Below are 20,977 nucleotides of genomic sequence, written 5' to 3' on the forward strand. Positions count from 1 at the left end.
ATCACAGATCTAAATATAGATCCCAAAGTTATAACTTTTTTTTAATGTTTATTTATCTTTGAGAGACAGAACACTAGCAGGGGAGGGGTAAACAGAGAGGGAGACACAGAATCTGAAACAGGCTCCACTCTGAGCTGTCAATGGAGAGCCCAGCACACGCTAGGACTCACAGACCAAGAGATCATGACCTGAGCTGAAGTTGGATGCTTAACTGACTGAGCCACCCAGGCACCCCTGAAATTATCAAATTTCTTGAAGAAAGGATAGGAGAAATTCTTTGTGACTTTGGCTTAGGCAAAGATTTTGGATAAAACATAAACTATAAAAACCAAAAGCATAAACCATAAAAGACAAAATTGATACATAGACCTAATCAAAGATGTTAAGAAAAACAATCCAAAGACTGTTAAAAAAAAAAAAAAAAAAAAAGCTCTGTAGGCGCACTGGAGTGGCTCAGTCGGTTAAGCATCTGACTTTGGCTCAGGTCATGATCTTCACGGTTTGTGAGTTCGAGCCCTGCATCATCAGGCTCTGTGCTGACAGCTGGGAGCCTGGAGCCTACTTGGAATTCTGTGTCTCCCTCTCTCTCTGCCCCTTCTCTGCTTGTGCTCTCTCTCTCTCAAAAATAAATAAACATTTTTCAAAAATAAAAGAAAAAAAAGCTCTGCAAATCACACATATGATAAAGTACTTGTATCCAAAAAATATAAAGAATTTTCAAAACTGAATGAAAGCAAACGATTCGACTTAAAAATAAATGAAAAATTTGAACAGACACTTCAAATAAGTTATACAATAGCAAATAAACACATTTTAAAAAGCTCAGTATTATTAGATATCAAAGAAACACTTAATTATAACCACTATATACTTATTATAGTGGTTGAAATTAAGAAGACTGGCCATACCAAGTAAAGTAGTGTTGGTACATATGTGGAGGAAATCATCCTCATACCCTGCTAGTAAAAATGTAAAATCGTAAAAAACAGTATGGCAATAAACACACAACTGTTACATGCTCCAGCCATTCCATTTCTAGGTATTTATCCAAGAGAGAAGAAAGCAGGTGTCTATAAACAAATACATCTCACAGCAGTTTTATGTGTAATAGCCCCAAACTGCAAACTCACATATCAACAAGTAAATGGATAATCAAATTGTGGCATGTCTATACAATGGAATACTAGTCAACAACAAAAACAATATATTCCTGACACACCACAAACAAGAGAGATGGATTTCAAATAAGGCTGAATAAAAGAAACCCAACAAAAAAGTAAATACTGTATAATTCCATACACACACACACACACACACACACACACACACACAGTTTCACCCAGGGAAAGGAGGCAAGGGGTTGCGTGCAGGGGCAAGAGAAAGGGATTACAAAGGAGCAAAAGGAAATTTTGGGAGGCTATAGATATATTTGCTACCTGGAATATCTGAGTATGTTCCTAATCTTAATTGTCATAATGGCTTCACAAGGTATATATATCAAAATTATTCATTTCAAATAAAATGCTTTGAATATGTGCAATTTATTATACACCAGTTATACTTCAATAAAACTGTTAGAAAGAATGATCTAACAATAGTCAATATATTTATCAGCTGAATAAGCACTCTTTTTATTTTTAAATCATTAAGACTGAACTGTTACCTTGCCACAGAAGAAATTAACATTTAGTCAATATCCAATATATGCAAGTCTTATATTAGCTACTTTATATATGCTAACTTAGTATCATTATCTTAAGGCTTTTATTTGAAAAAAAGGGGTGGGGGGAGAGGATAAAACTTTAGAAACTAGACAAGGCTTAATTTCTATTTTTTAAAAACTCTAACTTCCAGTTCCTACAAATAAAATATATAGCAATATCAATAAACACAGCAAATTTAAATATAAATCCTTCAGAGTCAAGTTCTACAAATTCAGCTGGAATTGTCTTATGTGTCCCAAGCAAACACATGCCAGAGCAATGTTTTAGATTGTATCTTTAAATTATGTTCTCATATATTTGGATGCACTGAATTCTCTACAAATACCCTGAACAAACAGCAGTTCATTTTAAGGGTTAAAAATATAGTTCAGATGGGACCAAACAAAAATAAAAATCCTGTGTCATTGGCAATGCCCACTTTGCAAACTTGCCCCTACTTTAGAAATGATTTGAAATGACCCTTTCATCTACAATATAAGGTACCTGATTGGTGGCCCTCTAAGATGTCTTACAGCTTTTGTCACTCTACTTTCTCCCATTCATTTTCTAAGGAATTACATTAACCATATTTCAAGCAAAATAAAACTGTAACCATTTAAAGATACAAAATATTTTATTCAATTAATTAATATAGTAGAACCAAGGGGTGCCTGGGTGGCTCAGTAGGTTAAGCGTCCAACTTCAGCTCAGGTCATGATCTCATGGTTTGTGAGTTCAAGCCCTGTGCTGGGCGCTCTCTGCTGTCAGCACAGAGCCACTTGGGATCCTCTGTCTCCCTCTCTCTGCCCCTCTCCCGTGAGTGAGCATGCATCACACGTGCATTCTCTCTCAAAGATAAAACATTAAAAAAAGAACAAAGTACAACATTTGTGGTTCTTGTTTTGTTTTTTTATATTTCAAGTTTTTATTTAAATTCTAGTTAGCTAAGATAGAGTATAATATTAGTTTCAGGAGAATTTAGTGATTCATCACTTACATACAATACTCAGTGCTCATCACAAGTGCTCTCCTTAATACACATCACCCATTTAGTCCATCCCCCACCCCTGCTCACCTCCCCTAAAGCAATCCTGTTTGTTTTCCATAATTAAGAGTCTCTTTTATGGTTTGTCTCCCTTTTTCTTTCTTTCCCCTATGTTCATTGGTTTTGTTTCTTAAATTCCACAGATGAGTGAAATCATATGCTATGTCTCTCTCCGAATGACTTATTTTGCTTAGCATAACACGCTCTAGCTCCAACCACGTCGTTGCAAATAGCAAGATTTCATTCTTTTCTATGGCTGAGTAATATTCCATTGTGTATATATACCACATCTTCTTTATCCATGCATCAGTCAATCGACATTTGGGCTCTTTCCATAACAAGTACAACATTTGGAGGTCTATCTTGCACTCCATATCCTGACAAGGTTTCTAAACCTCAGCACTATAGACATTTAGAGCTAGAACATTGTTGCGATGGATTATCTTGTGCAATGTAAGATATATAGCAGCATTTCTGCTACCCACTAGAGGCCAGTATCCTCTCCCCCTATTTGTGACAACCAAAAGTGTCTCCAGACATTATCGCCAGTGGGAAAAAATTGTCCCTGGTTCAGAACTACTGTTCTGAAACTACTGAAGTGTAAAAAGAGACAAACCAAAAAATAGGCTCTTAACTACACAGAACAAACATGTTTACTGGGCATGTGAGTGGGGGGGGGGGGGATGGGTAAAATAGGTGAAGGGGTTAAGAGTACACTTATCTTGATGAACATTGAGTGATATATGGAACTGCTGAATCACTACTTTGTACACCTGAAACAAGTATAACACTATGTTAACTACACTAGAATTAAAGATCCGTAGGGGCACCTGAGTGGCTCAATGGGTTAAGCGCCCGACTCTTGGTTTCAGCTCAGGCCATGATCTCACAGCTTCCTGGGTTCAAGCCTGTGCTGACAGTGCAGAGCCTACTTGGAATTCTCTCTCCCAATCTCTCTGTCCCTGCCCACCAGCACTGTCTCTGTCTTTCTCAAAATAAATGTACTTTTAAAAAAATAATAATAAGATAAAAATTTTTAAATAAATAAAAATAAGACTACGGAAGCACAGTAATCTCTCTTATGGACCTCCTCCACTGACAAGGCAGGGAGTCTGAAAGCACAATATTCTCTATTTGAAGGTTCTTAAGGATATTTTAAGTGTTTATATACAGCATATGCTTCATTTTTTAAAAGCCCATAAATAAAAAGCAAAAGTTTTTTTTAAATTAGTTTTGTCTTCAAACCAAGGAAGCCAGACCCTACAAAATACCTGACACGTGTGGCCTCTTAATTTAGACCAAGTCACCCAGATGTAAAAACCTTTTACGCCCAAGATGTATGAACCGTTCCCTCACCTCTATAACTAAGGAATACAGCAGTTAATTTAGGAAATGTCAATACTCTACTGGAACTTAACTTTATAGCTCCGACTTTACTCAAGCTACAGTCTGTCCCAAATAGGTGCCAAATTCCATTAAGTCTCCAATTTCAAACTGCAATTATCTGGGATATATCTCCTACACTCACACATTGACTTTCCCTGTTGCACTCTTAGCCAAATCTTTTCTTCGGGGCGCCTGGGTGGCGCAGTCGGTTAAGCGTCCGACTTCAGCCAGGTCACGATCTCGCGGTCCGTGAGTTCGAGCCCCGCGTCGGGCTCTGGGCTGATGGCTCGGAGCCTGGAGCCTGTTTCCCATTCTGTGTCTCCCTCTCTCTCCGCCCCTCCCCCGTTCATGCTCTGTCTCTCTCTGTCCCAAAAATAAATAAAAAACGTTGAAAAAAAAAATTAAAAAAAAATCTTTTCTTCAATGACTTAACTCAGAAGTAGAATGAAAATTAAAAGATCACTATCTCAACTATATTAAGATTTATATTTTCTTGAAAACTGGATCTTTTTATATTGACAAACTGGATTTAATTGTTTTCTTATTCCACAGGAATAAATACAACTTACCTGTGATAAAGATTTGCTGCCATAAATGTAGGAAGAGTAAAAAAAACAAAGACATGAAATCTGGGCTCCAGTTCTGGCTCTGCTTCCTAGTAGCTGGATGGCTACTTAACATTTCCAGACCTCAGCTTTCTAATTTGTAAAATAAGGAGTATAATAATATCTACCTCTACAGTTACTGTGAGAATTATAATTTATGTGAAATCATCTTGTAAAACATACAAATGTTGGGTATTACTAGTGGTATCCTGATGGTATGAGTAAACAACAGAGTAAAGAAACATGCAGCAAAAACACAGGACTTACATCACTAATTAAACGTCACTTTTCAGAAAAACACTCATTAGGAAAAGAGCTTGAAATAATACTCTGAACTAGGATTCAGGCATCTGGGTTCTAAACTCAGTTCTGCCAATAACTCTATCAATGCAAAGTAACTTGCCTTTTCACCTCAAATTCCATCTAAAAAGATCCAAGTACAGGACCACATGTTCCATAAGTACCAGTACAGCCCTCATCAGCCTATGAAATGAGCAAGTATCCAAAAGATTCGTTTAACACTATTACCACAATTCAGAGCACTGTTTGGTCTGCCAGCCAAACGGATGTAGAGAGCAACAGAGAATAAAAAAAAACTTAACTAAGTAAAAACAGAATCGTAAACAATTCTCGAGAAGCAAAGGAAGCTATAAACGACTTTGCTTTCTGTAATTAATAATAACCTTCCCTCTAAATGACAGTAATGATGAACAAGGTACACTAACAGAAGGGCGGGGCTGTTGCCCTAAGATTTTTGAAAACCAGCCACTTCCCAAAGAGGTGTAACTGCTTCCTCGCCCTCGTTAGCCAAGAAACTTGAAAGATTAAGGTTTATATTGTTTGAGAGGGGTTTTTTTTTTTTTCACTTGGATTGGGATGGCGGTAGTCACCTGACACATATTCCATAAACACCATTATCGACAACACCAAGCCTCCGGAAAGTCTAAAAGAGATCTAAGTTTTTAGAATAATACTAGTTTATAAAAATGAGTTCGGGCTATTAACTCAAAATTAGATAGCCCTGTGTTAGCGGTGATTAGTATTTGCCAACTGCCAAGTTTTCCCTTCCCCAAATTATCCCCCCCCCCCCCCCCCCGCGTCTCCGCGGAGGCGACGCCTCGTCCTCTACTCCCGCACAGCGTTAGGGCGGGAGGGAGAGTCCCCAGGGGCTCCCAGAAAAGTGAAGGCCTTTAGGCGCCGCCACCCCTCGCTCCTCACCGATGACGATGCGCAGGTGCTTGAGACGGGTCAGCGCGTCCTTCTTGGTGTCCAGCACCTTCTGGGTAGACTTCTTCACGTCCCCGTGCGGCTTCTTGGAGAACATCCTGCCGCTGCCGCCGCCACAGCCAACTCGGGGACTCCGGCCCCGGCGGCGGAAAGTGGAGAGAGTGGGCGGGGAGGATACTAGCCTAAGCAGCTCATTCACTCCCCAGGCTTGCGGGCCCCGGCGCAGCCGACTCCTCTCACATCCAGGCCAGGGCCGCCACCTCCTCCCGCCTCGCGCCGCGGCTGCAAAGCACCTTCGGTTCCGGCTCCAATATGGCGGATACCCTCTCCCAGTCCTGCACGGAGCGAGGGAGACCCGGGCAGGTCGGCCGCCGTCGCCTCCACTGCCTCCTGAGGCCGCCTCTCGCCGCCACAGGCCGGGACCCGGGACCGGGAGCCGCGGAGGTGGGGCTCTCGGCGGCGGCAGCACAACTCCTCTCTCCCTGAGGCCCCCTTAAGGTTAAAGCTTCTTTAGCAGCTTAGACCCTGCACAGGCCGAAACGGAGATGAGCGCGGTGATGTGGTTTCACGACTCTGCCGTCGGTGGCGAATGGTCCCCGTGGCAACCGCCTTCTGACGTCAAGGCTTCTTGACGTCATGCCAGCGTGAGATCATCCGTGGCCTTTATCACCTTTGCTTTCCTGTGTAAGGCGCCAAAGGTAGAGCCCGAGAAAGTCAGGGAAAGGAATTACTGCGTGCGCCGTTGTACGCAAAGCTCCCTGAGTGGTGTCGTGTAGTGTTTGTTTAAAAATAAGGTCCTTCATCTCCACTGTTAACCATGTCATAGTAACTTAAAAAGTAGCTCCAAAACATCAAAACAGTCGTGCAATATATTTTAGATGCCAATTCTGAAGGCCTTGGATGTAACACCCCTTCATTTCCTAAGTTGAATTTTGTTTAAAGTTTTTGTTTTGTTTTACGAAGTGATTATTAAAGATTGTAGTTTAAGAGATTTGTAGGGTTATAGTACATCCTCTTGATTAAAATTATCTGGCGCGCACACACACAAAAATAATAAAATCGTCTTGCACAAATAAATGAATCCCCAAAGCATGCAGTCACAGAGTGCATAATTACAAGAGAAAAGAAATCTGGGGAACTTTAAGGGTGAATTTTCTTAATATGTAAAAAGCTCACAAATCCAGGAGGAAATTGCTAAGGCTAAGGTAGAAAAACGCATAGAAAACATGGGGGAAAATTCACAGAAGTGTATACTCATAACTAAAACTTGTGAAAATGTTCACACATTAGTAATTTTTTTAAATCAAGTTTGGGCCACCTAGGTGGCTCAGTGGGTTAAAACACTCGACCTCAGCTCAGGTCATTATCTCCCTGTTCCAGAGTTCAAGCTCCCCATCAGGTTCTATGCTGACAGCTCAGAGCCTGGAGCCTGCTTCAGATTCTGTGTGTTCTCTCTCTCTCTGCCCCTCCCCCACTGTGATCTGTCTCTCTCTCTCTCTCTCTCTCAAAAATAAATAAACATGAAAAAAAATAAAAGATTAAATAAAAATAAATTAAAGATTAAATAAAAAAATAAAAGATTAAAACAGATGGAGATGCTCCTATTACTTTATGGGAAGAAGCATTAATTACTACAAGCTTAATGGAATTTAATATTTGGCATTTTGTATCAAGACACTTAAAAACGCTCATACACTTTGATTTTTTAGTTCCATTTTTAGAATTCTATTCTAAAAAATCATAAATGGGAAAGTATGAGGGGCACCTGGGTGACTCAGTTGGTTAAGCGCCTGACTTCAGCTCAGGTCATGATCTCACAATTCGTGGGTTGGAGACCCGTGTGGGGCTCAGTGCTGACAGCTCAGAGCCTGGAGCCTGCTTCGGATTCTGTGTCTCCCTCTCTCTCTGCCCCTTCCCCATTCATGCTCTGTCTCTCTCTGTCTCTCAAAAATAAATATTGAGGAAAAAAAATTTTTAAAGCTTAAAAATGAAAGCATGAAAAAATATTAACACAATTTATAACATTGAAAGATTGGAAATAATATGAATGTCTGTCAGAAAGGAAGGAAATGAATGTCCACTATGTAAAATGTAATATGCCTGTGAAAATTACTAATATGAAGATTTTTTAATAACATGGAAAATACTCAAGACAATAGTAAGTGAAAAATCAAATACAAAACTGAAAATATGTTATCAAAACTCTGAAAAAAAAAGTTTATATGATTTTTGAAAGATGAAAAAATACTCCAAAATTGTGATTATAGCTGCAAAGTGTATTACAGGTGATTTTAATTTTCTTGTTTACATTTTGCTTATATTTCCTTTACAAAAAGCATGTATTGCTTTTATAATCTAAAAAACAGAAGTTGTTTTAAAGAAAATTAAGAAAATCTAATATACCAATTGTAAATTAACCAAATTAAGATGTATGTGTAAGAATAGAAACTCCTTGAAAACAAGGGCTTTTTACAAAAGTTATCTTTATATCCTATTTAGGCACAGAATGAATATTTGTTAGTTTTTAAGTGTTTATGTTACTAAAAGTTTTTTTTGATAGTAGAAGATTTATCTGATCCCATGATTCTGAGTATCATTTATTTGGTGATTTTAGACACCTCTGTCCGTACCTGTGTCTTTTTTAAGATACTAATCTCAAATTCAAATATACTCAAATTCAAACTACTCAAACTCAATATATACAAAACTGAAACTTGTCAGCTTTGTCCTCCTTCCCCCCAAACCTGATCTTCCTCCTTCATCTGGTATCTTTATTGATAATATAACGATCAGCCCAGTTTTTTCAATCCAGAAACTCATATCCTCTGAAGGCTCCCTTTCTCTTCTTTTGTCCAGTTACCAAAACCTGATGATTCTACTTCCTAAATACTTCTTGATTTTGTTCTGTTCCCTCCATTATCACAACCTTTGTTTAGGTTCAGGCTTTCACCATTTTAAGCTATGCATGCTAGAAATGGCAGTGGTTTCCTCCCCGCTCCCACATCTTAGTAGGATTTGAGCATCTACTCAGTTTTATGTAAATTTTAAGAGTGAAAAGAAAAAACACTCCATAGTCTTACCTTCTTGCAATTAGTTCTTGAATATCTGTCTTTTTTTTTTTTAAGTTTATTTTTGGGACAGAGAGAGACAGAGCATGAATGGGGGAGGGTCAGAGAGAGAAGGAGACACAGAGTCTGAAACAGGCTCCAGGCTCCGAGCTGTCAGCACAGAGCCTGACTCGGGGCTCGAACTCACAGACCGCGAGATCATGACCTGAGCTGAAGTCGGCCGCTCAACCGACTGAGCCACCCAGGCGCCCCTTGAATATCTGTCTTAAAATGAGGAAATGCATAGCACTTCAGATCAAAGAATAAAACTTACATTGAGGGACTAATTTCAGAGAAGCTAGAAACATCTCCAGATTTTATACCTTGCAGACCTAGTTTCTTACTCTTTCTAAACTTATTGAAGTAGACATTAAAAAAAAAAAGTAATTAGCTACATTGATGGTAGTGGATGTATGTTGGTTTGCCTGCCTTCTTCTGGTAATCATACCTAGGTTTTCCTTTGGAAAGCCACCCCTCTCTTGATCTCACTTGATCTCATGCCCCATGGCCCCATTTACACTTTAGTACTCAAGCATCCTGTGCAAAGCAAGTGTGTTAGGGATCGGCACAAAACCAAGGCAGTCCAATAAAACTCCTGCAACTATTGAGAAAGAGAAATTCTTTTTTCAGGCTGAAGGCCTGGAACTGCTAGGAACAAACATGTGAAAAGAATCTGCCGGGGAGGGGTGCCTGGATGGCTCAGTCAGTTAAGCACCCCACTTCAGCTCAGGGAATGATCTCTTGGCTTATGAGTTTGAGCCATGCATCAAGCTTCTGCTTGGGATTCATTCTCTCTCTCTCTCTCTCTCTCTCTCTCTATCACTCTCCCCCCCACCTTCTCCACTCATGCTTTCTCTCTCTCCAAATAAATAAAAACTTAAAAAAAAAAAAAAAAGAATCTGCTGGGAATAGTGCATGCCAACACTCCAAGAACAGAGGAGATAAAAAAAGAGACTGAGTTTTGACAACATTGTTTGGGCATTTGGATTGAACTTGCTTGAATTGCCATGATCTTTTCTATTTCACAGATCAATACTTTGTGTTGGGCTTCAGTTACTTGCACAACAGGAAAAGTCCTGATTTATATATTTTAAAGATATTTGGTAGGCAGAATAGGGATTAGAAATTTTTAAAGGAAAAAAACAATTAACTGCTTGAAAACAACATGAAGCCCTCTTTTGAAGCCCTCCCACAGCACTTACTTTTTTTCTCTCTCATCATGCTCACTGCACTCTCTGCTGTAATCAGTCTATGCATCCTCTCCCCTATATCATACAAGTTTTGAGAAGACCTTGGATTGTGATCCATAATCCAAGGCTCCAATTTGTTTTCTCTCCTTTCCGACTTCCCTGTCTTAACTTTCTCTTTCTTTTTGTGTCTCTCTCTGTCTCTCTCTGCCCTCTTGAATGGTACCTGGCATGTGATAGGTCCTCAATACATATTTATAGGAAGAATAACTCAGCACTGGGGACTCAATAAGCATTTAGAATATACAGTTGCTGTTTCTGCTGTCAATTCAGGAACAGTAACCTGTTTTGGGGCTGAGACATGGTCACCAGAAAAGCAGAGAAGCTGGTAGGAAGACAAAGAAAGGAGAAACAATGTTTTTTTTCCCTTAAATTTATTTTTATTTATTTTGAGAAAGAGAGAGCACACATGCGAGTTGGGGAGGGGCGGAGAGAGAGAAAGAGAGAGAGAGAGAGAGAGAGAGAGAGAGAGAGAATCCCAAGCAGGCTCTGCACTATCAGTGAAAAGCCTGATGCAAGGCTTGAGCCCATGAACTGTGAGTTCACGACCTGAGCTGAAATCAAGAAAGAGTCTGATGCTTAACCAACAGAGCCACCCAGGTGCCCCAAGGAGAAACAGTGCTTAACAGCGGCAGGCCAGAATGTAAGCAAAGCTAATCTTTTACTTTCCAGGTTTTGATTCAAAGAGAAATAGGTTCTATGCTTTTTTTGGGGGGGCGGGGGGATTAAAGAAATTTTTAAAAATCTTTTATGTTGATCTATTTCAACTGTGAAGGTAAAATTGCTATTAAGGTCTTAAAATATCAGAAGGCTGTATATGGTTGAGACAAGAATAAAGATGCAAAGAATAAAGAAAGGAAAAAGAAAAACAAAAATAGTCTTTGTTAAACATTTCTATGATTTATCCATGAAAATGAGCATACATTGTGGTCACCAGAGACTCAGCAGATAAACTTGGAGTCTACAGTTTGGGCAATTTATTCTGTTCTCAACCTATTACTAAGAATATTTTCATATACTACTTATATGTTTTCTTTCATATAGTTTTTCATACTTGCTATCACATATCCCAAGTTTTTGCTGCAAGCAATTTGACAACAAAAAACTTAAGCAGAGCTACTGACACTTTCTACAAAATTAATCTGGGTTTCCTTTGCTATTACTTGTGTTGTTTTTTCTTTATTATTATTATTATTATTTTTTAATTTTGAGAGAGAGAGAGTTCAATTGGGGGAGAGAGGCAGAAGGAGGGAGAGTATTAAGCAATGTCCATGTGCAGCTCAGAGCTGGACATGGGGTTCAATCCCATGACCCTGGAATCATGACCTGAGCCAAAATTAAGAGCCAGAGGCTCAACCAACTGAGCCACCCAGGTGCCCCTCTTTTTTTTCTTTTTAAGCCTCTTTTTCTTATTTGTACCCCATATAAACATGGATATATTGTCAATTTTTTCTCTGCATGAAAAATTAAAGATGTCCTATTACATTGATGGGTAAACCCAAAGAATATGCATTTGCCTTTTAAAAAAATCAGTGAAATTCTGAGTGGTATGAATTAAAATTGTTCTTGGAAACTTTCCCCTATAAAATAATTTCATTAAAAGTGAGGCTGCTTGTTTGTAGAACTGTTTTCCTCCTACGTTCTCACCCCTAGAAATATTTGATTACCATAAAAAAGTTTTTAAATTCAGCAGAGAGCTGTAAGAATTTTGCCAAAATTATGTAAAAACAAAACAAAACAAAACAAAACAATACTTTGCTTAATAGGGGCTTGTTTCAATGACAATCTCACCATTTTTTTTTTTAAGTTTACAAAAATGTATGTGGTTCCTGCATGCATGGCTTGTATGTTTGTATCATAAAAGTTACAGACTTGCTTGCATTATGATACAGTGGGCAAATAAATGAATTATTTAAAGGATTTGGGTTCTAGTTCCTCTCAGCATCAGTTTTTTCATTAGTAAAATCAATATAAGGCCTGCCACACAGGGTTTTGTAAAATTCAGGAAATAATACAGTGTTTTCATTCATGATCTTTAGAGTTAGATAGCTTTGAATTAAACATTACACTTCAGGATGTACTTGCTCTGGGATCCTTGGCATATAGTTTAACCTCTCTGAGACCCATTTTCCTTATATATAAACCACAGCTTTTATTATGATAATTAGGTGAGAAATGGTATTGAAAGTTACTTCTATAATGGCTGATATGTAACCTTCCTTTGCTTTACTTCATAGACTTTTAACAGAGCAATTTGTGTAATTGTTTGAAGATTTGCTCTCCCACTAGATTGCAAACTCCCTCAGGAGAGAGACCATATAGGTTGTGTTTAAAGGTGTATCCCAATCTTCTTGCAAGTTGCACTTTATAAAATGTGCTCAAGGGGTGCCTGGGTGGCTCAGTCGGTTAAGCGTTGACTTGATTTCTGTTCAGGTCATGATCTCATGGTTTGTGAGTTCAAGCCCAATGTCTGGCTCTGTGCTGACAGTGCTGAGCCTGCTTGGGATTCTCTCTGTCTCTCCCTGTCTCTCCACCCTTCCCCTGCATGCCCTCTGTGTGTCTCTCTCTCTTTCTCTCTCTCAAACAATAAAAAAAAATTAAAATTAAAATAAAAAAAATAAAATGTGCTCAATAAATATTTGTTGAATGGAAGAATGGATGTAAGTTCCCATTTCTTTCTCTTGCACAGGCACACAGTAAATGGTGAATGAATGAAATAATTTTAGAAAATAAAAAATGTAACATATCATTAGTAATAATTATATGTCTGGCATACCAGAAAAAGGAAACACTATTGTAAAACACATTGGCATAAGTTTCATGTCAATATAGCATGCCCAGCCCACTGACTGATTTTTCTTTTCCTTAATGATGGAAATACTAACATCCTTTGAAAGTGTAAGCTCTCCCCTCTGGAGACATATTTATTGTGAAAAGAAAAACCCAGAAAATTCTCTTTGAAATATTGCTTGTGAAAACTAGAATTTAAAACTTAAGTTTAAAATCATGAACATTCCATAGGTCACCTGGATGGCTCAGTCCGTTAAGCCACCAACTCTTGATTTCGGCTCATGTCATGGTCTCACAGTTTGTGAGTTCAAGCCCCACATCGGACTCTGTGCTAACAGCATGGAGCCTGATTGGGATTCTCTCTCTGTCCCTCCCATGCTCATGCTCTCTCTCTGTCTGAAAATAAATAAACTTTAATAAATAAATAAATAAATAAATAAATAAATAAAATCATGAACATCCCAAGAAGTATATGTCATTATCAATCTTCCAAATGTGAACATGTTACATTACCCTTTTTTATAAAGTCAGGTTAATTCAAATTTGAGATTTTTTAAATTAATAGATCAATTTTTAATAGGTTTTGTTTTTTTGGTTAGATTTCAGGTTTATAGCAAAACTGAGAGGGAGGTATTGAGATTTCCTATATATTCTATACTCGCACATATGCACAGCCACTCCCGTTATCAATATCCCCACCAGAGTGGTACATTTGTTACAACTGATGAACCTACATTGACATATTATTGTCATCAAAAGAGCATAGTTTACCTTAGGGTTCAATTTTATTGATATACTTTTTATGGTTTTGGACAAATGTATAATGACATGTGTCTACTATTACAGAATCATACAGAATATTTTCACTAATGTCCTTTCTCCATTCTAAGATCTTATTCAGGATAGTTTATTACATTTAGTTATCATTTCTCCTTAAGCTCCTTCTGGCTGTGATAATTTCTCACATTTTTGTTGGTTTTGATGACCTTGAGAATTTTGAGGAGAAGTGGTCAGGTTTATTAAAGGATGCCTCTCTATGAAATTTGTCTGATGTTTTTCTCATGATTAGACAAAGGCTGTGGGTTTTAGGGAAAAGATCACAGAGCCTAAGTTTTCTTTTCATTACATTATATTATCTACTATCAGCATGAGTTACTACTGTTTTTTTGGTTTTTGATTTTTGAGAGAGAGAGTGTGGGCACATGCCCACATGTGCACGTGAGTGGGGGAGGTGCAGAGGGAGAAGGAGAGAGAGAATCTTAAATAGGCTCCACACTCAGTGTGGACACGGAGCTCGATTGAGGGCTCCACTCTGGACTCTGACAACCATGAGATCATGACCTGAGCTGAAATCAAGAGTCTAGAGCTTAACCCACTGAGCCACCCAGGCACCCCGAGTTATCACTGTTAATGTTGACCTTGATTACCTTGTAGTTTGTCAGGTTTGTCAGGTTTCTCCAATGTAATTGCCTTTTTTATACCATACTTTTTGGAGGGAAATCACTATGTGCAGTCCTGATTTCTTAGTTGATTGCATTTTATTTTACAAGCTTGTACAGTTTTACTTTTTTTATTTTTGTACATGTACTTCTATTATGTTAGACATTGTATCTGTTTTAGTATCATTACTTGTGAATGAGAAGGTCTAAATGCCAACTGTGTTACAATGGTAAGAGTAGGAGAAGCATGCTTGCCAAGTCAATCCTAATGAAACAAATGGCAAGGACCTGAAGTTAGCAGTTAGAAAATTAAGAACCCAAAGAAGTGATCAAGAGGTTGACCAGCAGTTCTTCAGGTGCCTGGGTGGCTCAGTTGGTTAAGCATCCGATTTCGGGTCAGGTCATGATCTGACAATTCATGGGTTCAAGATACATGTGGGGCTCTATGCTGATAGCTCAGAGCCTGGAGCCTGCTTCAGATTCTGTGTCTCCCTCTCTCTCTCTCTCTGACCCTCTCCTTTTCACACTCTGTGTCTCTCTCTGTCAAAAACATTTAAAAATATTTAAATAAAACATTTAAATAAACATTTAAAAAATAAAAAAAAAGAGGTAGACCAGCAGTTCTCAAAGTTTTTAGTGTCATGATCAAAATTATTAAGGAATCACCAAAGAGCTTTGCTAATCTATTGCATTATTAAAAATTAAAGCTGAGGAAACTACAAAATTCTGATGAAATAAATCAAAGATACAAAAAAAATGGAGAGATCTCTTATGTTCAATGAATAGAACATTACATTTTTTTAAGATGTCACTTCTTCCTGGGGCACCTGGGTGGCTCAGTTGGTTGAGCAACCAACTTTGGCTCAGGTCATGATCTCATAGTTCATGGGTTCGAGCCCCACATCGGGCTCTATGCTGACAGCTCAGAGCCTGGAACCTGCTTCGGATTCTGTGTCTCCCTATCTCTCTTCCCCTTCCCTGCTCTCTCTCTCTCTCTCTTTCAAAAATAAGTAAACGTTTTAAAAAAATGTCAATTCTTCCCAACTTGGTCTGTAGACTCAATACAATATCAATCAAAATCCCAGCAAGCTATTTTGTAGCTTGGAAAGACAAAAGATCCAGCATAGCCAAAAAAATAATGAAGAGGAACAAAGTTGTTGCAACCTGATTTCAAAACTTACTATATGACTATAGTAATCCCGACAGCATGGTATTGGTGAAAAATTAGACACAGTAATCAATGGAGCAGAATAGAGAGCCTAGAAATAGACCCACCCAAATATAATCACCTGGTGTTTGACAAAGGAGCAAAGGCAATTCAATGGAGAAAGGATAATCTTTTCAACAAATGGTGCTGGAACAAATGGACTTCCATATGTAAACCTTACACCTTTCACAAAAGTTAACTCAAAATGGAACATACCTAAAGGTAAAATTCAAAACTATAAAACCTCTAAAAGGGGGCACCCGGGCGGCTCATTTGGTTAAGCTTCTGACTTCGGTTCAGGTCACAATCTTGCGGTAAACAAGTTCAAGCCCTACGTCGGGCTCTATGCTGACAGCTCAGAGCCTGGAGCCTGCTTTGGATTTTGTGTCTCCCTCTCTTTCTGCCCCTCCCCAGCTCATGCTCTCTCTCTGTCTCTCAAAAATAAATAAAACATTTAAAAAAAATAAAACTTCTAAAGGAAAACATAGGAGAAAATCTAGGTGAGCTTTCATTCAGTGATAAGTTTTTATTTTATTATTTTAATTAATTAATTAATTTGTGATGGGTTTTTATTTTTTAAAAAAAAATTTTTTTTTAACATTTATTTATTTTTGAGACAGAGAGAGACAGAGCATGAACGGGGGAGGGTCAGAGAGAGGGAGACACAGAACCTGAAATAGGCTCCAGGCTCTGAGCTGTCAGCACAGAGCCCGACACGGGGCTCGAACCCACGGACTGTGAGATCATGACCTGAGCCGAAGTCGGCCGCTTAACCGACTGAGCCACCCAGGTGCCCCATGATGGGTTTTTAGATATAGCATGAAAGCATGATCTATGTAGGACAGAAAATTGACAAGTAGGATTTTATTAAAATTGAAATTTCTGCTCTGCGAAGATACTGTTAAGAGAATCACAAGAAAAACCATGGACTGGGAGAAAATCTTTGCAAAACACATAAAGGACTTGATTAGAATATACGCAGAACTCTTAAAACTCAATAATACAAAAACCAACAACCCAATTGAAAAATGGGCAAAAGGCTGAACAGACACATCACCGAAGAAGATATAGAGATGACAAATAAGCATATGAAAAGATCCTCAATATCATTTGTCATTAGGGAAGAATTAAACAACAGCGAGATGCTACTGCATACATACTAGAATGACTAAAATTCAAAACACTGGCAACACCAATGCAGGGCACAGGAACTCTTATTTGTTGCTGGTGGGAATATAAAATGGTACAGACCACTTTGGAAGACAGTTTGGTAGTCTATTGTAAAGTTAAACATTGTTTTACCATAGGAACCAGCAAGTGTACTCCAAGGTATTTAACCAATTGATCTGAAAATAAGTCCTTACAAAAATCTGCACATCAGTGTTTATAGTGTCTTTTTTTTTATAACTCCAGAAGCTGGAAGAACCAATATGTCCTTCAACAGATGAATGAATAAGCAAACTATGGTGCATTCATACAATGGAATATTACTCAGAACTAAAAAGAAACCAAGGTTCCTCCATGAACATACAGGGATGAATCTTAAATGTGTATTACTAGAGGTGCCTGGGGAGCTCAGTTGGTTGAGTGTACAACTTCAGCTGAGGTCACGATCTCACAGTTTGTGGGTTTGAGCCCCATGTTGGGCTTTGGGCTGACAGCACAGAGCCTGCTTCAGATTCTGTCTTCCTCTGTCTGCCCCTCCCCCACTCACATCACATTCTCTCTCTCTCTCTCTCTCTCTCTCTCTCTCTCTCTCTCTCTCTCTCTCCCCCTCCCTCTCTCTCAAAAATAAACATTAAAATTTTTAATAAAAATTGCATATTACTAAGTGAAGGGAGGCAAAGGAGGCAGTCTGCAAAAGTTACATACTGTATGATTGTCATTATATGACATTCTGGAAAAGGTAGCATTATGGCAACAGTAAAAATCAATGGTTGCCAGGGACCTAGGGGGAAGGAGAAAGAGTTGAATAGGTAAAGCACAGGGAATTTTTTTAGGGTGGTGAAATTACCCTGTACGATACTATAGTTGTAGATACTTCACTCTATCCATTTATCAATATTCATAGAACTTCATAGCACATAGAGTAAATACTAATATATGCAAATTAAAAGATCATTTAGGAGAGCAGAGGATCCCAAGTTGGGACACAGAATGTGACAAAATAATCTAACTGTATTACAATGTATGAAATAACCTCACTGAAGAAGCTGGGTGAAAAGGAAATGAATGGAATCTATGAGATTACAGGCTAAAGAAAATGCACATAAACACTGCATTCTAGTTGATAAAGTTGATTCCCATGTAGGTATGGGTTACTCTGATACTACTACACATGTATACTGAAATTAAATAAGTAAATGGATGACAGATGGTGGGACTCAAGTTTCTCACTGTTGGAGTAGGAGTTAAAAAAATTTTTTTAATGTTTATTTATTTTTGACAGAGAGAGAGATAGAGCATGAGTGGAGGAGGGGCAGAGAGAGGGAGACACAGAATGTGAAGCAGGCTCCAGGCTCCAAGCTGTCAGCACGGGTCCCGATGCAGGGCTTCAACTCACGGACAGTGAGATCATGATTTGAGCCAAAGTTGGACACTCAACCCACTGAGCCACCCAGGCACCCCTGGAGTAGGAGTTTTTAAGATAAGCACAGGGAGGAAGGTAGAATGATCCATTTGGTAGTGGATTCCAGTTGGAGACATCAATATGAGCACATATTTAGCTTAATATAGATACAGATAGTTACGTATAGAAATAGTTACAGATATGTTTCTACAGATGGAGTAGTAAACTCCTATGTATTTCCTTGCTCTGTCAGCTGACAGGGCTTAGAAGCAATGATAGTCTAGTAGCAGCAAGCATGCCTAGCACCAGATCTTGGTTTTTAATACCACTTTCTGATGGAACCAAGGCTTTTTGGAACAATGGCTTATTCTAGGACTGGGGCAGGAAAGTACAAGGTCAGCCTGGACCATTTTGTAGTGCCAGAAAGTAAGGAAATGCTACACACACACACACACACACACACACACACACACACACACACGATGTAAGTATGTTAACTAAAAAAGCATGCAGTGGTCAAAGCTGAAACAATGTGAATGACAAAAAAAAATTAAAGTAGTATTAGATTATAACTCAAAATATAACATAAATATCCATGAGTGCATATTGATATAAACAATAATTTAAAATTATTTAAAATATTTAAAATTATTATGTATATCAATATCACATAAATAGAGAAGACAAATCTGCCACGCAAAAGGAATTCCAAAAAACATATGTAGATACTCAAGGAGATGGAAAATAACCCTACATCTTAGATATGGTTTTCACATGATGAGTTTCTTCCAAAGTGTCCAGAATGGAAGGGGTGGGAGGAATAACTTTACAGTGGAGAAACAACAAACACCGTCAGCTACATGATCAAGGTCGACATTAACAGTGGGAAGTTACCTTGACAGTGTGCGTCCTTGATATAATGTGATGAAAATGGCACTTCACCTCTATTGTCCTTCCTCCCCCAAACCTATACCCTCATTCTGATAATGAGAAAAATATTAGCCAAATCCCCAATTAACCAGTTAATTCCTCAAAACTGTCAAGGTAATCAAAACCAAGGGAAGTCTGAGAAACTATCACAGCCAAGGTGAACATAAGGAGAAATGATAACTGAATTTTATAAAGTATTCTGGATGGGATGCTGGAGTAGAAAAAAGATGTTAAATAGAAGCTAAGGAAATCTGATAAACTATGTAGTTTAGATAATAATAATGTATCATTACTGGTTCACTGTGACAGATATACCATATCATCTCTAAATAAAGGAAACTGGATGCAGGGCATATGAGAACTCTGTGTATTATTAGCTCAGTTTTTTTCTATAAATCTAAAACTGTTCTAGGGAATTAGAGTTGACTCAGTCAGTGGAGCATGTGACTCTTAATCTCTGTGTCATGAGTTTGAGCCCCATATTGGGGGTAAAGATGACTTAAAATAAAACTAAATAAAAATAAAACTGCCCTAATAAATGAAAGTCTCCTTAAAAAATGTAACCTGAGAAAATTTAAAATTAGCTTAATACTTAAAAATAACAATGGTAAGCCACTGGATGATAACATTTATGATTTTTTTTGAAATATATATTTTTGAACAGACATGTTTATGAAAAAATAAAAATACCTGTTTTTCTTAAAGCTTATTTATTTTGAGAGAGAGAGAGAGAGAGAGAGAGAGAGAGAGAGAATGTGAGTTCAGGGGGGGCAGAGAGAAAGGAGAAAAAGAATCCCAAGCAGGCTCCGTGCTGTCCACACAGAGCCCAATGCAGGGCTTGAACTCACAAACTGTGAGATCACAACCTGAGCCAAAATCAAGAGTCGGACACTTAACCAACTGAGACACCCAGGTGCCTCAAAATACCTATTTTTTCAAAACAGAAACTATTTGGTGAGAAAAGTATTATTTTCCTTTTTTTTTGCAAATCTCTTTTATATTTGGCTTAATAGAAGACAGCTGGATTCTTATGATGCCATATATTAAGTTTATTTATTCATTTTTGAGAGAGAGAGAAAGCAAGTGGGGGAGGGGCTGAGGAAAAGGGAGAGAGAGAGAATCCCAAGCAGGTTCTGCACTGTCAACACAGAGCTCGAGGTGGGGCTTGAGCCCACAAACTGTGAGATCATGTGTCTGAGCTGAAGTCATGAGTCACCAACTCGGACTTAACTGACACCTGACTGAGCCACCCAGATGCCCTGCTATATATTCTTTTGATTGAAGTATATGAGAAAAATGTGGTTGCATAGGATATGTAATTGGAAAAGAGGAATATTTTAATAGGTTCTTTCAGATAATTGTTGACAATACACTAAAACTAAACTAAGCTAAAATGAACATGCAGTAGTTGCTTTTTTTAAGTTTATTTATTTTGAGAGAGAGAGAGAGAGAGGGAGAGCAGGGGAGGGGCAGAGAGAGGAAGAGAGAGAATCTCAGGTAGGCTCCGCACTGTCAGCTCAGAGTCTGACATGTGGTTTAAACCCACGAACCATGAGATCATGACCTGAGCTGAAACCGAAAGTTGGACACTCAACGGACCTGAGCCACCCAGGCACCCCAGTTTTTTTTTTTTTAAGTTTTATTTATTTATTTTGAGAGAGAGAGAGAGAGAGAGAATGAGAGCAGGGGAGGGGCAGAAAGGGGACGATAGAGAGACTCCCA

At 38.4% G+C, this 20,977-nt stretch overlaps 1 protein-coding gene across 7 annotated transcripts in view; it reads right to left on the bottom strand.

The window, feature by feature from the left end:
* RALGAPA1 (Ral GTPase activating protein catalytic subunit alpha 1) overlaps positions 1-6,550 on the bottom strand; it is a 280,983-nt gene extending 274,433 nt beyond the window's left edge. For 3 of the 7 annotated variants that reach the window (XM_058738830.1, XM_058738829.1, XM_058738828.1), the window contains exon 1: positions 5,958-6,542. In XM_058738830.1, coding sequence (XP_058594813.1) covers positions 5,958-6,063 — 106 coding nt within the window. In that variant the 5' untranslated portion in view covers positions 6,064-6,542. Of the gene's footprint in view, positions 1-5,957 lie in introns of all 7 variants that reach the window. The other 4 variants (XM_058738826.1, XM_058738827.1, XR_009264389.1 and 1 more) reach the window with 3 other exon arrangements.
* Between the last annotated feature and the right edge of the window lie 14,427 nt (positions 6,551-20,977).

Source organism: Neofelis nebulosa, chromosome 7 (genome assembly GCF_028018385.1).
Source record: "Neofelis nebulosa isolate mNeoNeb1 chromosome 7, mNeoNeb1.pri, whole genome shotgun sequence".
In the NCBI taxonomy this organism is placed as follows: domain Eukaryota; kingdom Metazoa; phylum Chordata; class Mammalia; order Carnivora; family Felidae; genus Neofelis; species Neofelis nebulosa.